Raw genomic sequence first — 16,775 nt, 5'->3', positions numbered from 1 at the left:
ACCCACCCCACCCATGCCACTCACGCCATCCATGCCACCCGTACCACCCACGCCACCCACCCCACCCACCCCACCCGCGATACCCACGGCACCCGCGCCACCCACACCTGCCGCACCGCCCGCGTCGCCAGCATTGCCTCACCGGTAGGGTTGCGCGTCGAATCCGCGGTGGCTCGGGAAGCCCAGCATGCCGCACACGACGCGCGCCTCCTCCTCGGCCCAGCCGGCGTCGCACACGCGGCTCCAGCGCCCGCCGTGCTTCACCTCCACCACGCCCTCGGTGACCGGCACGCGCTTCGCTCCGTTCCTCAGCACGGGCTTGAGGCGCACCTCCGTGAAGAGCCGCTCGCCCGGCAGCATCTGCCACGGGACGACGGCGACGGCGAGGAGGAGGAGGAAAGAGGGTTTGGGAAAGAGGGGCAGGTCACACGGCGATGAGCGATTAAACTATTTTTTTGTTTTTTCCCAGGTAAGGCCCACTGAGCTATGTAGCTCTCTTCTAGAAGCAGCCCGGCTATCACAAATGATGGCTCACCAAAGTGGCTTATCTTGTGGACATTTGAGCATCCGGTTACTCTAAATGTGGAGGGAAAAACCGGAGGACCTGGAACAAAATCCACACGACCACGGGGAGAACATGTAAGCTCCAAACATGCAGCAGGCGTCAGGGTCGTGATCGAACCCACGACCTCCTATATACTAGATGAGGTAGTTAACATCTCGCCACATGGGCAATTCAATTTGCGTTGGGTTTGGCAGTCGTGCTGCGCGACTCCCTGATGCGGTTTTTTTTCAGTTGTGCCACGTGGTGCCCGGCGTCGTTGTCGACTCTGTTGTTCATGAAGAAGCTCCCGGCACGTTGCGGCTCCTGTTCACGATGTGTGCGTTTGGCTCGATGCGTGCATCGCGAGCCGGGGGAGATACGTTTAATCGAATGAGTAATTTGATCGTTCCACGCCCGAACGCGCTTGACAAATGGAAAGTTTGAAAACTACTTCTCTCTGCGCATAGCTGTAGGCTGGATGGAATAAAACTGTAGCCACTTTGGACAAACGAATGGACACTTTTTAAATTGCAAAAAAATTGCTAGATAATTTGAGGTTCTCTATGTGTTTGTTTTAAGCAGCTATTTTAACAAGCAACCTACATTTGTAAACAGATACAAAAGCAAGCGACTGTGAAGAGGTCACTGTTTGACGGTCTGGTAAATATGAACACATTTTGGCCATGAAGTATAAATCAAGGAGCAAAAAAAGTCCGTCTCCAATTTCACGATAAGATTTCACAGCCTTCGATTTCACCACAACTCAGATGTCCCGGGAGGAAACCCCGTGGACCCACAGAAGCTTCCTGCCCAAGACGCCACAGAACCGCAAACGGGCGAAGAATAAAAACCGATCGTGTGCACACCTCCCGGGTGACGATAACTTCGTGGATAGGAACACGGAATGGCATGCGGGTTGCACCTCGGTGTGATGCAGAGGTCGCAAACGGGTTTTGATTCCTTACCCGTACCCGGCCCGATACCCAGCTACCCGTACCCGGCCGGGTATCGAGTAGGGTACGGGTACGGGTACCCGATTGCGACCTCTGGGATGAAGCCATGTTGCAGGCGCGGGTGGGTTGATTCTAAGAACTTGAATTGTGAGAAGAGACAAGACGTTGGGAAATGAGTGACAAACAGTTACTCACCAATGACTCACGGCCTACCCGTACCCGTACCCGGCCGCACCAGGGTCGCAAACGGGTACCCGTACCCGACTGGGTACGGGTAGCCGGGTATCGGGTAGGGTACGGGTATCGGGTACCCGGTTGCGACCTCTGGTGTGATGGTTACCAACTGGACTTGAACTCCAGAGGTCGCTCGTTCGATCCCCCTGCGTGGCGGTTGAAGCAATGGGGAAGTTAATCTACATGTGCACGCTGCTGGGAGTCGGTTGGCAGGTTGGGGTGGTGGGGTAAAGTGTGGGTACTCCCATCGCTCCCAAGATATCTGGTCAGTGTGGATGAGTAGGCCAAAAATACCCTCCAGAGAGAGCTGTCTCGGGAGCTCCCTCGAGCGGAGGCCCTTCTGCCATGAGAGGAGTGAGCAAGGATTTGCAGGCCTGCTGCTCCTTTACCGAATGCAACGTCGCGCACAGCTCATCAATCCACTGCTGGATGAAGAACTTGTCATGCCCTATGTATGTATGTTGAACTTCTTTCGCACTGTACGTAGCCAACCGTGTCAGTCATTGGGGTTGTTTGACCACACTTCGCCATGCTGGTCAGCGTGGGTTAGTGATGGTGTTGTCGAGAACTGATTCGGATATCTTACTCTTTGGTTCTTTCGGTAAAGTCACGTAGATAAAAAAAAATAATAAGAAAAAAATATATATGACTTATTTATTTATTCTTATTTTTCTTTTTCTACCTACGTGACTTTACCGAAAGAACCAAAGAGTGTGGATCCTTGCAGTCACGAAAACTTAAAATCTAGAATGATTCGGATATCACTCGCTCTGGCCGGGAATCACATTGAGGTCACCGCTTTGATGGCCGAGTGCGCTAACCAGCAGAGGTGGGACAAAGTCATTGTTATGCAAGTCCAAGTCGAGTCGCAAGTCATCAAATTCATGACTCGAGTCTGACTCGAGTCCAAGTCACATGACTCGAGTCCACATCTCATAGGTGGGACAAAGTCATTGTTATGCAAGTCCAAGTCGAGTCGCAAGTCATCAAATTCATGACTCGAGTCTGACTCGAGTCCAAGTCACATCACTCGAGTCCACACCTCTGCTAACCAGTACGCCAACTCTTCACCGCCACGACAATAACCTCAAGGATATATGGAACATGCCGTGCACAATTTCAACTGACAACGTGTCGCCGCTCAGCATCAGTGTCAGCAGCAAAGCCCCGTGACAGTCCCGGAGTGATTAATGGGAGACTTTGCCAGACATATCCCAGGGGTAAGCGGGCTTTTTCTTTGGTTGTCTGCGTGGTTCACAGCTGATATATCCATCCTCCAAACCCCCGCCAGCCGCCAGGGAATGTTCTCTGCAGTCACTGCATGAGTGAGACATTGGAAGATTGTATCTCTGGCCTTCCCATAAATGTTCACAATTTTGTTTTACGACTCAGGAGTGCAATGAAACTCCAGCATTCATGAACTCTAACCGGTGTAATTTACCGCGAGGGTATAATAGGTGGCATGTACATGAACAGCCCCTTTGTCAATCCACTGCTGGATGAGAGGCTCCCCCACACTATGCGGCTCGTGGGGGTTATTTAACCATACTTCACCACGCTGGTCAGCGCGGGTTGGTGAAGGTGGGCAGCGTGGAATATTTGGACAATAGTATTGTACACTCATGGCTTTTGCTGGACTGGTCTCCTCTGAAAAGATAGCACCGCAACAGCCTATAACACCTATGTTCTGATTGCTAGTCGCCTGTTCCAAGCAATTTCCAGGCTCCCACCTGCTTAGCTTCTGAGATCTGACAATATCGGGTTGTGTTCTGGGTGATTTTGACAAAGGTTTAGGTGAGCTGAAGGGGAACATTTTAGGACAGAAAAATTACGGGGCGAATGATGTACATAGAACGAATGGAGCAAATAGCCATGCAAAACAATGCAAAAATTGTAGTGATAAATACATACATTGTAGCCTTCCAAAGACATAACATAAAACGCCATGAGCTGAGTCAAAATTGTCGTTGAATTTGAACACGGTATCCTGAAACAGAGCAACTGCGCAGTAAAAACACTTTTCCACTTGTTTCAGGCTGCAGAGGGAACTGCACGGCTGCTTTCTCCCGACTGTCAATCGCGACGCGTACAGACACGGGGACTAATTCAAGATTTGAAGTTTTCGTGACTGCAAGGATTCATACTCTTAGTTTTTTCGGTAAAGTCACGTAGGTAGAAAATTAAAATTAATACAAATAAAATAATAAAAAAATCACATAGGCTCGCGAGATTTGATTGACCGACACTGCTTTGATAGAAACGAGCAACGACAGTGAAGGGACGTGTGACCTCGTTTCCGCGTGTTTATATATTTTTGTACAATTCGGAAAATAAAGGGGGGCCCCAATTTAAGATGGAAAAGTCTCGCACGGCAGAGCGTCTGCTGTTAAGGGGTCTGAAACGCGAATCGGGCGAGGCGTCTCATTTCCCGCGGCTGTGTGGTTATGCCGAACGCCGACTCCACACAACCAGTGGCGTTTACTTCTGAATCAAGCAAACCACAGTCCGGGGCGGCGTTTGAAAATTTATTTGACGCGCACCAGCGGGTCGCCTTTGTGGAAACGGGGTCGGAATTTATTTTATTTCATAATTCTGCTTGCATAACTCTCACGCAGCTGGCTTAAGTGGTAATTGCATTCGCTCAAAGGCCAAGACTGGCAAACTGGCCGCGTGTCAAGATAAGCAAACTTCAATCCACATGTCAAAGTATCGTCACAGACCAGCCCTATACACACACACACATATAAATAGACTGTATATATTTTACAAAAATCACGTGATTAACATTTCTAGGAATAAGACAGAGTAGTTGTATAGACCACCAAGAGAGTGAAATGCAAGCCCTGATTTTATTCCTATTTATGGAACACATTCATCCGGTAACTGGGAGCCTCTGGGTTTCATTACCGGATGTCACAATATATATTGCACTATTTATATTCATATGACTTTCTAATGTTAAATATGTGTTCATAAGTTCAACAAAGATTTCAGACCAAGCCACTGAATAATTTTTTTTCCAACTAAACATTTAAGGCTTCTTTTTACAGGTAGGAACAACAGGTTCCACACTGCCCACCAGGGATTATTTGTCTGTCTGTCGTGCATATTTGTCTGTCGTGCACGAATGCGCTGTCCAACCAAGTTCCTACCTGCCCACTCAGAAGGAACGTGTTAATCGAAAGAAACATGGGTCAAAATAGCCACAATAATTAACAGTCCGTTGTCAATTCACTCCTGGGTGAAGGTTTCCACATGCCGTGTTGGTCACGGCGGTTGTTTGACCATACTTCATCATGCCGGTCAGTGCGGGTTCACAACCAGAATATTTATACTGGAGGAATCCGATGAGCTATGAAGCTCATTTTCGTAGATGTCCAGTAGTTAGTGAAAGGGGAAGCTCAAATATCACTCGCCACCGATGTTGGCCATGACCGGGAATCAGACTTATTCCGTTGGGTTTATAGCGCAGGACGCAAACCACGACACCTCTGCTCCTTCGCCATGGTCAGTGGGGTAGCTAGCAAGTGTGCAGGCAGTGCAACTGCACCAGGGCACACTAGCCAAAGGGGCTCAAACCCTGAACTATGAAGAGCGGGGAAAATTGGACAGGGGCCCCTATTTAATTATTGACACCAGGGCCACACGATGCAAGCCACACGATGCAACTGCCCAAGATTAGGATAGTAATAAAAATACAGTAAAAAAAAGTAAAGTGCTTCATATCTCAAATGAGTACACGGCAGCGTTCATCTGCTGTTAAAAGGCATTGTCGGAAATTCCACATTCCCATGGTGGGTGTGAGTTACTCATTCGGATCACCGCTGTAGTAACTGCATTAATGGGGGAGGCTATAATGAAAAAGAAAGTGTTGTTTGTGAGCGTGTGCATACTTTTAAGGTCTCAGTTTCAAAAATGTGAATTGACTCAACAAAGTGTAGTATGTGTAACGGCATACAGTAGCAGCAGTTGAACACTCTCAATGGTGGCACAGTGGTGCATTGCACCATGGACCTGGCAACCTGAGTTTGAGTCCCAGCCATGGCTCACGTGACATCTCAACGGGTCCCTTGATGCCCCCTTCACTAACCAGCACTGACCAGCGTGGTGAAGTATGGTCAAACAACCCCGGTGACCAACACAGCATGGGGAATCCTTTATCCAGCGGTGGATTTATAAAGGGCAGCACATTATGTATTATTCTATATCCGGATGAAAAGATGAATAAGGTTTAGTATGTTTGAGTGCTTAAATGCCACGACATCTCAAAGCAACCTTGCATAAGTAAATAAGCCACGAACATGCAAATGGAACAATTTGGGATCACAATACGATTCAAGGATCTATTCTTATTTGCATCATTTTTGTTTCATTTGTATTATTTTGTTCACTCCATATCCTGCTATATAACTTTTGCATATCATCCTATATTGCTTGGATAAGTAAAAAAAACAGAAATGGTATCTCACACAGACACGCAACTCAATGCATGTATCTTGCATATAAGAATTTATTTTAATTGATTAATCTATGCATTATTTTCGATTTAAAGCTTTCGTGTCTGCAGGGATTCATCTTCTTGGTTCTTTCGGTAAAGTCACGTAGAAGGGAAGTAATAAAATAATAAAAATAAAACATAATTATTAAATTATGTTTTATTTTTATTATTATAAAATGAAAATAAAACAATTATTTTATTACGTTTTATTTTTATTATTTTTTTATTTCCCTTCTACGTGACTTTACCGAAAGAACCAAGAAGATGAATCTACGCATTGTTAAATGGCCATTCAAAAATATATAGCTTACGGTAAAATGCTAAACCTGAGCGGACGTACAAGTCGTGTAAAGTGTCCTACAATGGCACGTGACGAGGTGAAAAGGGCACCTGCATGGTGTCCTGCACCTGCCTTGTGACGACCTGCATAGCGCTGCAGACGGAAGCCAAAACAGCAAGCTCGGGAAGGAGAAACGACGGCCCGTGACGCTAGGCAGCTCGCCGTCAGCCAGTCGGGGAATGTTGCACTATTTATTTAATTCCTCTGCGCCTTTGGAGTTTAAAGCTGGCGTGGAGAGGCTACTGCGTGGAAGGCGCTTGGAATTTGCAGTGGGGAAAATAAAATATATATTGGGCTCCACCATGGTCTGGTCTTGCGAATAGTCGCGTGGAATCGTGAGACGTTATTGATGGGCTTTTGTTCTTATCCACAAGCAGATTTCAGCAGGACTCTTAATGTCAAGAAACATTTTTTCAGAAAAAAACGTTTTAAGAGACAGTGCCAGCCCCGATTTTGAAATAGAAGGGTTTTCATTATGAAAACAAAAGGGTTTTCATAATCGTAAATATTTGAACAAATTAAGTGCGCAGCTGTGTGTCGTTTAAGCCTACATTACCTCCTAATTATTAAAAAAATCCCTGTCTTTGGAATAAAGTCCAAAACCATTTTACTTGAGCAAATAAGCAATTTATTTTATGACTTAGACAAAAGTAAGCTAATGTACCATGCTTTGTGTTTCACAGGAAAGCGCCTTATTTAAGAATTAAATTTTTAATTAATTGGTTTGAATTTGTGTTAGAAACGTGGCTTGTTTAGATCGGTGTTGGTCACTGGCACGGTCTTCCTACCTGGCTTGACGCAACAAACAGGCTCAAGAGCGCTTTGCAAAAGGAACATCGGGAAGCAATCACAATCTTTATCTAAGCTACATGAATCCGATGAGCTATGAAGATCTTTTTCACAGATGTCCAATATGGGCGGGTCAGCGAGTTACAACACCAAACAAAAAATTATCGGAGTGCAAAATAGAGAAAATGCTAAGCAAGTCACGAACTATAAATACTCTTTGGTTCTTTCGGTAAAGTCACCGCTTGTGTTGCGATCGAAACGTCGTGATTTGTTTTATTTTATTTTATTTCTACCTACGTGACTTTACCGAACGAACCAAGGAGTATGGATTCCTGCAGTCACGAAAGCTTCCAATCAAGATTGAAATACAAATAAGTAACTGCTTCATTCATTATATGTCTGATTGATCGAGATTGGGCAAGGCAGCAAAACCGACAAAAGGCCTTTTTGCCTTTTGGCGTCCTCTGGTCCTCTGATCTAACACCGTTTGAGACTAGGCTCGAAAGAAAGCTGTCTCTGGTGTGGACCAATCAGTTTCAAAGACATATATTATCAGAGTATGTTTTTTGTTTGCATTCTGACCACAAGTATTGTGGTTAATGCGAACATGATTCCTTGTAAAAGGTTTCAGTTTGGTATTTTAACATCTTAACACCTGTTTTGTTGCCAAAAAAAAGGAGAAAACCTATTCTCAAATTTTAGTACAGGCAAAGGAGGTCCCATGATCTATCTCCATTGTTAGAGTGGAATTATCTAATGATATGAAAAAAACTATTGTGAATTCTCACAGAGCAGAATATTCTACGGAAGCAGATGTTACAGAACTCCTTCTGAAATATCTTCAAGTGACATCATAGCCACACTCGGGGCCAGCTTTCTCGCCTATCCTTCTACAAAGTGATATTTGTCGCACGACAGTGAAACTGATATTTTTTACTCTCAGAGCTGAAACTTAGAGCCACCTTCTGTGTAACATTTAATACGACGGGCATATGTGTGTGTGCAGTCATTGATGACCAAGCTGACACAATCTACTTCCTACACTTAAGAATCCGATTTAATCGCAGGCGGTCGAAACCCATATTCAACCTGATGATCGTAGTGCTGTCAGCTCATCGCTCTGACTAATTAGCCACCTGGTCACCTTATGAAACTATTATTCTTCAATGTTATCAGTCTTTAAAAAATATATATACATGTCTAATGATACGTTTTGGACATTTTGTATACAACGGCCTAACAATATTTTTTTTTATTTGCTCTGCTTCATAGCTACGATAAATACTGCGCCACATGTTGTATACAAAAAATAAATCTCACATCATGTGCTCTGAACGTGGCTGAATGGATGCCACTGGTTGTCGTTAATGCAGGACAGACTCCGATGGTTTTGAAGTCCACTTGGCCCAGTTTGCTTCCACGTGGCTAACTTTTGGCAAACCTGGGCCTCTGCTTTCCCTGCCATGTTTCTTTAGCAACATGTGCTTTGCCATTGCAAAGCGTTGCACCACAGAATGCATCAAATATGATCTGTGCTTTTTATCTTTTTTCTTTCTGCTGCAGGTTTTAACAATCGTGGATACTATAAATTATGGATATTTCAAAAAATCAAGAGTTTTGGGGTTTTTAGCAAATAATAAACCAAACCGTTTATTGTTTCCAGCCGGAAATACCACACATAGTATATTGGACCCACAACACTATGCTACAAATGTCTTGACAATTATTCTCCCATTATCCTTCATTTGTGGGAATGAATAATAAGAGGCAGAGTTGTTTGTGTCTTTAAAAAAGTTATTTTAGACGGCACCGCATGGCATCTGCGTAATATAAATCTTGCCAATATTGGTCACGATGGGTGAAGCTGTTTCCTGTCATGTGGCACTGTTAGAGTTGTTTTGCACTGATCTTCCACCACTGCGGCAGTCAGGATAATACATAATAGGGTAGAGGCACAATGCATCAAGATATGCAAATAATCTGAGCACGTAGAAAAGGTCACAGTTAATTCTAGATTAGAAGTTTTCGTGACTGCAAGGATTCATACTCTTTGTTTTTTTCGGTAAAGTCACGTAGGTAGAAAATTCAAATAAATTAAATCACGACGTTTCGGAAGCAACACAAGCCTCCGTCATCAGGTGTAACCGCTCCAGTAAAATTGCTGTAGCGTGTGAAGAGAGCTATTCAGAGACACGTGTTTTTTTATATAGGGTGCTAGGCAGGGAGGAGCCAATGAGGCAGGGGGGGGGAGATAACTATCTCGGTGCTTATACAATAAATGTACGGTGCCTGTACGATGAATGGCGAATGGGAACACAAAAGGTCACTGGGCTTTAAAGTTACACATTACAGGTGGCCACGTGGCTCTAGGTTCAGAGCCTTGAACTGGCTGCGTTGAGATCCTGAATGGGAATACAGGTGTCAGGCATCCGTGGTTAGATCTGGTTCTCCGGCATAGTGAATTGACGGTCTTATCCCCAGTCACCAAAGTCTGAACAAGATTACCCGCTCCATCATATCAAATGCAGTCTTGCACTTAATTTAGCAAAATTACAAGATGTGTCATTTTCAAATATTGATTTGACTGTCACGTGACAAACAAACTCGTAGTCAGTGCCGGCTGTGTTCAGGACAAAAAGGGGAACTGGAAGGGATTTTCGGGATAAGTCTGCGAGAAAAAAAGCCTCTTCCACAGCCGTTCACGGATACACAGATAACAGAGTTCCATGAGATCTCTGAATTGATTCTGTGGCCCGTAATAGGATGCCAGTAGCGCAATTGAAAACAAGTAACTAAATGGTAACATTTAAAGCTGTTCCATGGCGCGTTTGGCTGAGCCAAAGCAATGGAAGCCTGACTTCCGGAGGCCTGACGTATTATTTGCGAAAAGGACACCGACTATAAACAGCCGACATCTGTTGCCATTCCCAATTGCGCATCTATGCGACAATACGCAGGGCCGTAGAGACGGGGGTACAAGGTGGGGCAGTTTGTAAAGACGGGGGCACAAAGTGGGGCAGTTTGTAAAGACGGGGGCGCAAGGTGGGGCAGTTTGTAAGACGGGGGTACAAGGTGGGGCAGTTTGTAAAGACGGGGGCACAAGGTGGGGAAGTTTTCTCTGGGGCTCAGATCAGGAGGGGGCCTCAACAAAGGTTGCAAGGGCCTCTGAGGAGTCCGTCTGACATTTTATCTCTGGGACTCCACAAATCCATTAATGGCCCTGGCAACGTGCACCATACTCATTGAGAAAATCCAGCATGGCCCTGAACTCCAATAACAGTTTGGCAGAGCTCATCTCTGATGATGGGCTTGAGCAACTAATGGCAATGTCATATTCCTCTGGCAGAGGCCAGTACGTTGGACAATCACTGTTGACTTTTCCACATCTTCCTCTTGAGGTCTGTGCCTAATGGCAACGTTTTTAGTTCAAGTTTCCTTCATCCTTCACGTCGTGTTATAACTCAGCGGCTCTTTCTTAAACTCATCGAGCATGTATCTTGCTTCTTATACTGCTTCTCTCTTCTCCCACATGCTTCCGTCCTGAGCTTCCTTCAGCAAACCTTCCCCGAGCACAGTGCTCCCAATTGCAAGATGTTGCCTTCTCTGAGTTGCTTCAGGCAGACTTCTCTTTCCCTTACTCCACTTTAGAACTTCCTCAATGCTCTGTCTTTCGGTGCAACTGACTTTCTCCATTCGACGCCGCATGCACCCGCATCTCTAAACCTTGCAGGCGTCTAGCATCTTTCTTTCCACATAGGGGCACCCAATTTGTCAACTCCAGAAGTATGATGGGCTTCAGTTGACCTCTGACTGGGATTTGAACTCCCAGCCATCCAACTGCGATTGGCTCACTGCGCCATAGCGTCACTCAGCCGGCACAACATTCACTCCGTGCAGCTACATTATTCATATTTTTCAAATATGTTTTTTTTTCTTCCACAGGGATTCAGTTTCACCGTTCACGATGGGTCACACAGCTGCCTTATCACTTCCCAGCCAGGTCTCCATTCATTCATGAGGGGCTGCCGAGCGATCTGATAGGGATACCAGTATACTGGCGTGCCTATAGCAGTGTCCTCTTATAAGGTGAGACACCCACCACTCCGTGTCCCTGAGCAGCATCGAACGCACGCGAGCACTGGTACATCCAGCGTTTTTTAATATATAATTTGCAGCCATTGGAATGTGGAATTCTAACCACTGGACAGGCGGTGAGCACCTACCCAAGCGCCTACAAGCAGAAATCAATTATGAACTTTTGCATCCAGCAAATAGCATTATGCATCCACACAGCATGCCCATCTTTCTTTTAGAATGTACAGCCCATTTGCCAATCCACGAATAGATGAAGACTTTTCCGTGCCGTGTCAGGTGTGGGATTCGTTTGGCCATACTTCTCCACGCTGGTTAGTGCAGGTTGCTGAACGGGGTAGCGGCCCAGGGCCAGTGACGGTAGCCGAGGGCGGAAATCGACCTCAGGTCACTGGGGGTTTGTGGTGCAGTGGAGCGCAAACCACTGCACTGGCATGCTACCCCGACTCCACATTGTACAGTGTGGTCATCGGACTCGTTACAAAAAACAATTGTAACAAGGCACTGTCATCTTAAAAAAGCCCAAGAGCAACACCAGAAAAACGTCTACGGGTTACACATTGCGCATGAGCGCAATAATCCCACTGGAATTGATTATTTGCGGTATTTCCAGCAGACTTCAGATGACAGAACAGTGCATCTCCTGGCGGATACTCCCCCGGCACAGACGGGCCTACAATTCGCGCATTCACATTTCAGCTTCTCTCCCTTTCCGCTTCTGCCGCTGCAGGAACACCCCCACCGTGGACTTTCTCAGTGCACGTCGGACTGAACGCTGCTTCCCCAAATCTAAACAAATATTCCCTTCCTCCCCCCAACCTTCCACCCCCTACCCCCCCCCGCAACCCACCTTCCCGCCCTTCAGATTACAGATTAGATCTCTGGAACTCACTGCCAATCCCAATGGGGAAAGTTGCGTTTGTACAAACACAGTCTGCTACCCTTCGCTGAAGACCTCCGCACCGCCGTCCCCCAGGCTGGAGACAGTGTCAGCGTTCCACCGGGCATTAGCGATTGATGGCTGCCGTGGAATTTGCGCGTGGCACCTTTGACCTTTGCAGAATATTCTTGGTGAAAAAAAAACGCACACGGGCTGTAGCGGAGGCCTCACAGCAGTGCGCGCACGGAATCTCAAACACATGGAGGCTGTTTATTTAGGATCGAGTTAAGTGACATCATCAAAGCCCAGAGTCTAAATCCGACGGGGAAACTCCGACACCCACATGACACCAGGCGAATTGCCAGAGCTCTCGGTGCCAGCGTCAGGGCCACTCAACGAGAAAAATGGAGAGAATGGGCAGAGTGGGAGATTTAGGAGGGTGGCTGTAGAGGCGGGTGCCTTTAGATTTGAATGGTTTCGCGCTCCAGGTTCGCACTTCTGTGTCCTCCGCGGAATCACATCCTCGTTTGTTAATTGGAGACAAATTGGCAGATTTTGTTTTAACAGCAATGGCTCCGTGGTAGTGCAGTGGTAGATGCAGAGGGTTAGTGCACCACGCTATGGACCCACGAACCTGAGCTCGATTCCCGGCCACCGCTAACATCAGTGGCGTGTGATAACTGAAGCAGTCGTGGGCACCTCCCTTCACCAACCCGCATTGACCAACGTGGTGAAGTATGGTTAAACAGCGCCCACGGCCGATACGGTATGGGGGAGGCATCATCCATCAGCGGACTGGGCAAACGGCTGTAAATTATTATTTTTGTTATTGTGGTCTCTGGTGCTAAATGCGTAGAGGGTTGGCCTTGTTGAATTCAGTGGCCTGGCCACAGCTGCACACTGCAATGAACCAAAACTGCGGAATGCTGCTTCCCCAATAGGTTCTGAATTTCTGAACGCTCACATAAACCCTCCCCCCTCTGGTCTCACTCCACTCGCCTCCACGCACTTTCTCCGCTACAGCAACCAAGGCTTTTCTGTTGAAGCCCCCAGTCAGCCTTTGGTCAGTGGGATGTCGCTCATTCTCCTTTGCTGGCCCCCATAGTCTGGATCTCGCTTCTCCCAGCCGCTGGTGATATCAACTCCCTGCCAGACTCAAGATATTTTCCCGCTGCCTTGGACTGACCGCCCCCGCTGTATGAAAAAAATATCCGCACAGTTTGCTATGCGGTCTCATTGAAATGTTGTATGAATCCAAATTGTGTTGTATCGCCACACAAGGACAGTCGCACCGTATTTCCCAATACTCTGTAGGTGCACTATGTGACGGACACTAAAGTACACTATGTGTACCAATATACGGATTTTACAGACGTATGATCCATGCAAGTATGAACAAACGTAGGTGTACACGTCTGGGTCTGCGCCGCATTTAAAATTCCTCACTCGACTCCTGTTTGCTAATTGGAGCAGAATGTCCCGAAATTGCAACGGCATTGCTCTGTTTTGCAAAGACTACGGTGAACCGTAATTGACGCACCGTGTGAACTTTAGAACGGACGACAAAACCAAATGAATCAACCCGGGATCCTGGGCGGTCGATACAGCACCACCACCAGCCCTGCTTGGCACAAAGACGCAGTGTACAGTACGACTAAGGGGCAGGGTGCACGAGAGAGCAGCGTTTATACGAAATGTTCCCGTGAAGAGTACAGACAAAAGAACAACCCTAAGTCTTAAATTTCGATTTAAAGCTTTCGTGACTGCAGGGATTCATCTTCTTGGTTCTTTCGGTAAAGTCACGTAGAATGATTATAATAAAATAATAAATATATGATATTATTTCTATTATTTTATTATGTTTTATTTTTATTATTGTATTATTTTCATTCTACGTGACTTTACCGAAAGAACCAAGAAGATGAACCCTAAGTCTTGCCACTATTACCACTGCGACTCGGCAAGTATCGACGACAACAACAAAAAGCCGGTCTTAAAATGTAATACTTTACACAATAATTGGGGATGCTGCCGCTGCGGTGCGATGGTCAGTGAGCACTCGATGTGCAGTCACAGAGGTCACCGGTTCGATCCCAACTCCCAGCGTATCAGTGGAAACCACGGTTAAAGTTTCTTCTGTATGTATGTATGTATGCAAGGCATGTTGAACTTAATTCAAACCATACGCAACCAACCGTGCGTATTGGAGGTGCTGTGGAAAGGACAAGTAACCAAACACAAAAAAGTAGTTCTAAAGAAATTAGTTTTCAATTTGGCTTTAAAAGTGCAATAGCCTCCGGTTGCTGGAGCTATGCAATGTCCACCCAGCAGGGTACATTGGTACAGCACAGGTTGTCGATCGGCAGGTCTGGAATTTTGCTCGCGTTATGGCTTCGTGAATAGCGACGTGAAGATCCACGCCCAAGTTTGAAAGCCACGCGACGGCTTCGGGCGAGGCCAAAATAATTGCTGCTGTGCCTCTGTTGTGGCTGTGGTGTCGGGTAAATTGTGGGTACTCCCACCTCTTCAAACATCTTTATTTAGACCGGATGAGGAATCCGATAAGCTATGAAGCTATATCATGGGACGCTTTTTTGCCAGTATCAAAGTATGAAATAATAAGAATAGGGTTTACCCTTAAATTTTGACTTTAAACTTTCGTGACTGCAGGAATTCATATTCTTTGGTTCTTTGGGTAAAGTCACATAGAGAGAAAAATACTACGTGACTTTACGGAAAAAACCAAAGAATAAAGGAATAGGTTTTACCATTGCTCTCTCTGGTGTAGGACAATCAGTTTCAAATACAATGCGTATATTGTCAGAGCATGTTTTTGTTTGCATGTTCACCACAAGTACGTGTAGTTAATGCAGACTTGATTCCTTGCGAAAGGTATATCTTTTGCTCTCGCCAACTTCAGCATTTTCTTGCTGTGGTTGTTCCACCTGATGAAGATTGCTTGTGTTGCGATCGAAACGTCGTGATTTGTTTTATTTTATTTTATTTCTACCTACGTGACTTTACCGAAAGAACCAAAGAGTATATCTATTTGCTGTTTGAACATCTTAACACCTGATTTATTGCCAGAAAGGGTAAAACCTATTCTTATTTTTTCATAGCTATGAAGCCCATTTTCACAGATGTCCTTACCAGCATGGGCAAGGGGGTAAAATACCCTCCATAGGGGCTCTCAAGAGCTCCCTCGAGTGGAGGCCCGTCCATCAGCAGTCGTGAACAAGCAATTTCAGGGCTGCACCTACGTCTTTACATTTAGTTTTTTATACAAAATAATTAGTTAATCGCCAACTTTGTAATGGTCAGCAAAAACAGGGAACGAATTCAGGCTCGGTGTCTGGTCTTCTATACTCTTACAAAAATTGGAGGGATGTGATTTAAAACCAGCTGGGGACAACTTTTTTTTTCTCTCTCTCAAAAGACGCCAGCAGCCTACGTTTTTTTCCATGAGGTCATTCCAATTAGAGTCCAATAATTGGATTTTTAGGCACAGGTCACAATTCGAGGCCAACACCAGATTTCTGAGCCGAAGCCTGCAGTGTTTTCGCGTCTACGCGCACGTTTGGTGAGGATGTTTGAAGAATGCTGCTGCTTTGCTCTCAGGGCTACCCCAGGTGCCTTTGCACAACAAAGGACAAAAGACACGGAGGGGTTAAGGCAGGTCATCCAAATAAAGAAAAAGCTCCCATCATGTCAATGCGATGGAAAGGGAAAAAGGCTACGGGGCCCAAGCTTGTCATTGAAAAGCAGAGGGGCTCTGCGTTACCTCGGCTTCTGAGAAAGCAAACGGTCTTTGGGGAACATCCTTTCACCCCTTCGCATGCCACCTCCCCATTGTGGCAGTTGAGCACATGACATCATTAGCAGCTGCCACACTCGGCACAGGGCATCTCCGTTGTGCCTGTTGCGTTTTGCTGGGTCCACCGCAGATGGCTGCCTACTCGCTGCCGCGCTAGCACGCGTGCAGGTACTTTTCATCTTACAAACACAGTTACACGTGATAAGCCACTTCGTTGAGCTATCATTTGTAGCCTGGTCGTTTATGACAAAGAGCGAAATAGCTCAGTGGGCCTTACCTGGTAAAATAAAAAATAATTTAGTTTAATAGTTTATAGTTTCCCGAGATGTAAGAAAGGGCATTCGTTTAAAATCAGCAAGGCCATCCACGTGATCGTGTCTGTCGATGTAAATGCACAGGCGAGGTCACATCTGTAAGCACAGTGTACGGAAACAAAGAGTAACAGATCACTGCTCGTGTTCTATCCAATGAAGGACTGCACAGGCAATCACTATCATGGCATACGGTGGGACGGGCACTCTCATCGCACTGGGCGGGCGCGCGGGAAATGTCATCATAGTACGAGCCTCGTAATGGACGGGTTTTCTCTCTTTTTTTGCGTCTATTTCGATTGTTATTGCAACGGGGCTGT

At 46.0% G+C, this 16,775-nt stretch overlaps 1 protein-coding gene across 3 annotated transcripts in view; it reads right to left on the bottom strand.

The window, feature by feature from the left end:
* The window catches only part of LOXL4 (lysyl oxidase like 4), a 75,260-nt gene that overhangs the window by 44,022 nt on the left and 14,463 nt on the right, over positions 1–16,775 (bottom strand). For all 3 annotated transcript variants that reach the window (XM_078593181.1, XM_078593179.1, XM_078593180.1), the window contains exon 4: positions 143–360. In XM_078593181.1, coding sequence (XP_078449307.1) covers positions 143–360 — 218 coding nt within the window. The remainder of the gene's footprint in view (positions 1–142; positions 361–16,775) is intronic.

The sequence above is a fragment of the Lampetra planeri genome, chromosome 4 (genome assembly GCF_965212315.1).
Source record: "Lampetra planeri chromosome 4, kcLamPlan1.2.h2, whole genome shotgun sequence".
Classification (NCBI taxonomy): Eukaryota; Metazoa; Chordata; class Hyperoartia; order Petromyzontiformes; family Petromyzontidae; genus Lampetra; species Lampetra planeri.
The sequence above is the reverse complement of the archived record's forward strand: the minus strand, read 5'-3'. Positions and strand labels throughout refer to the sequence as shown.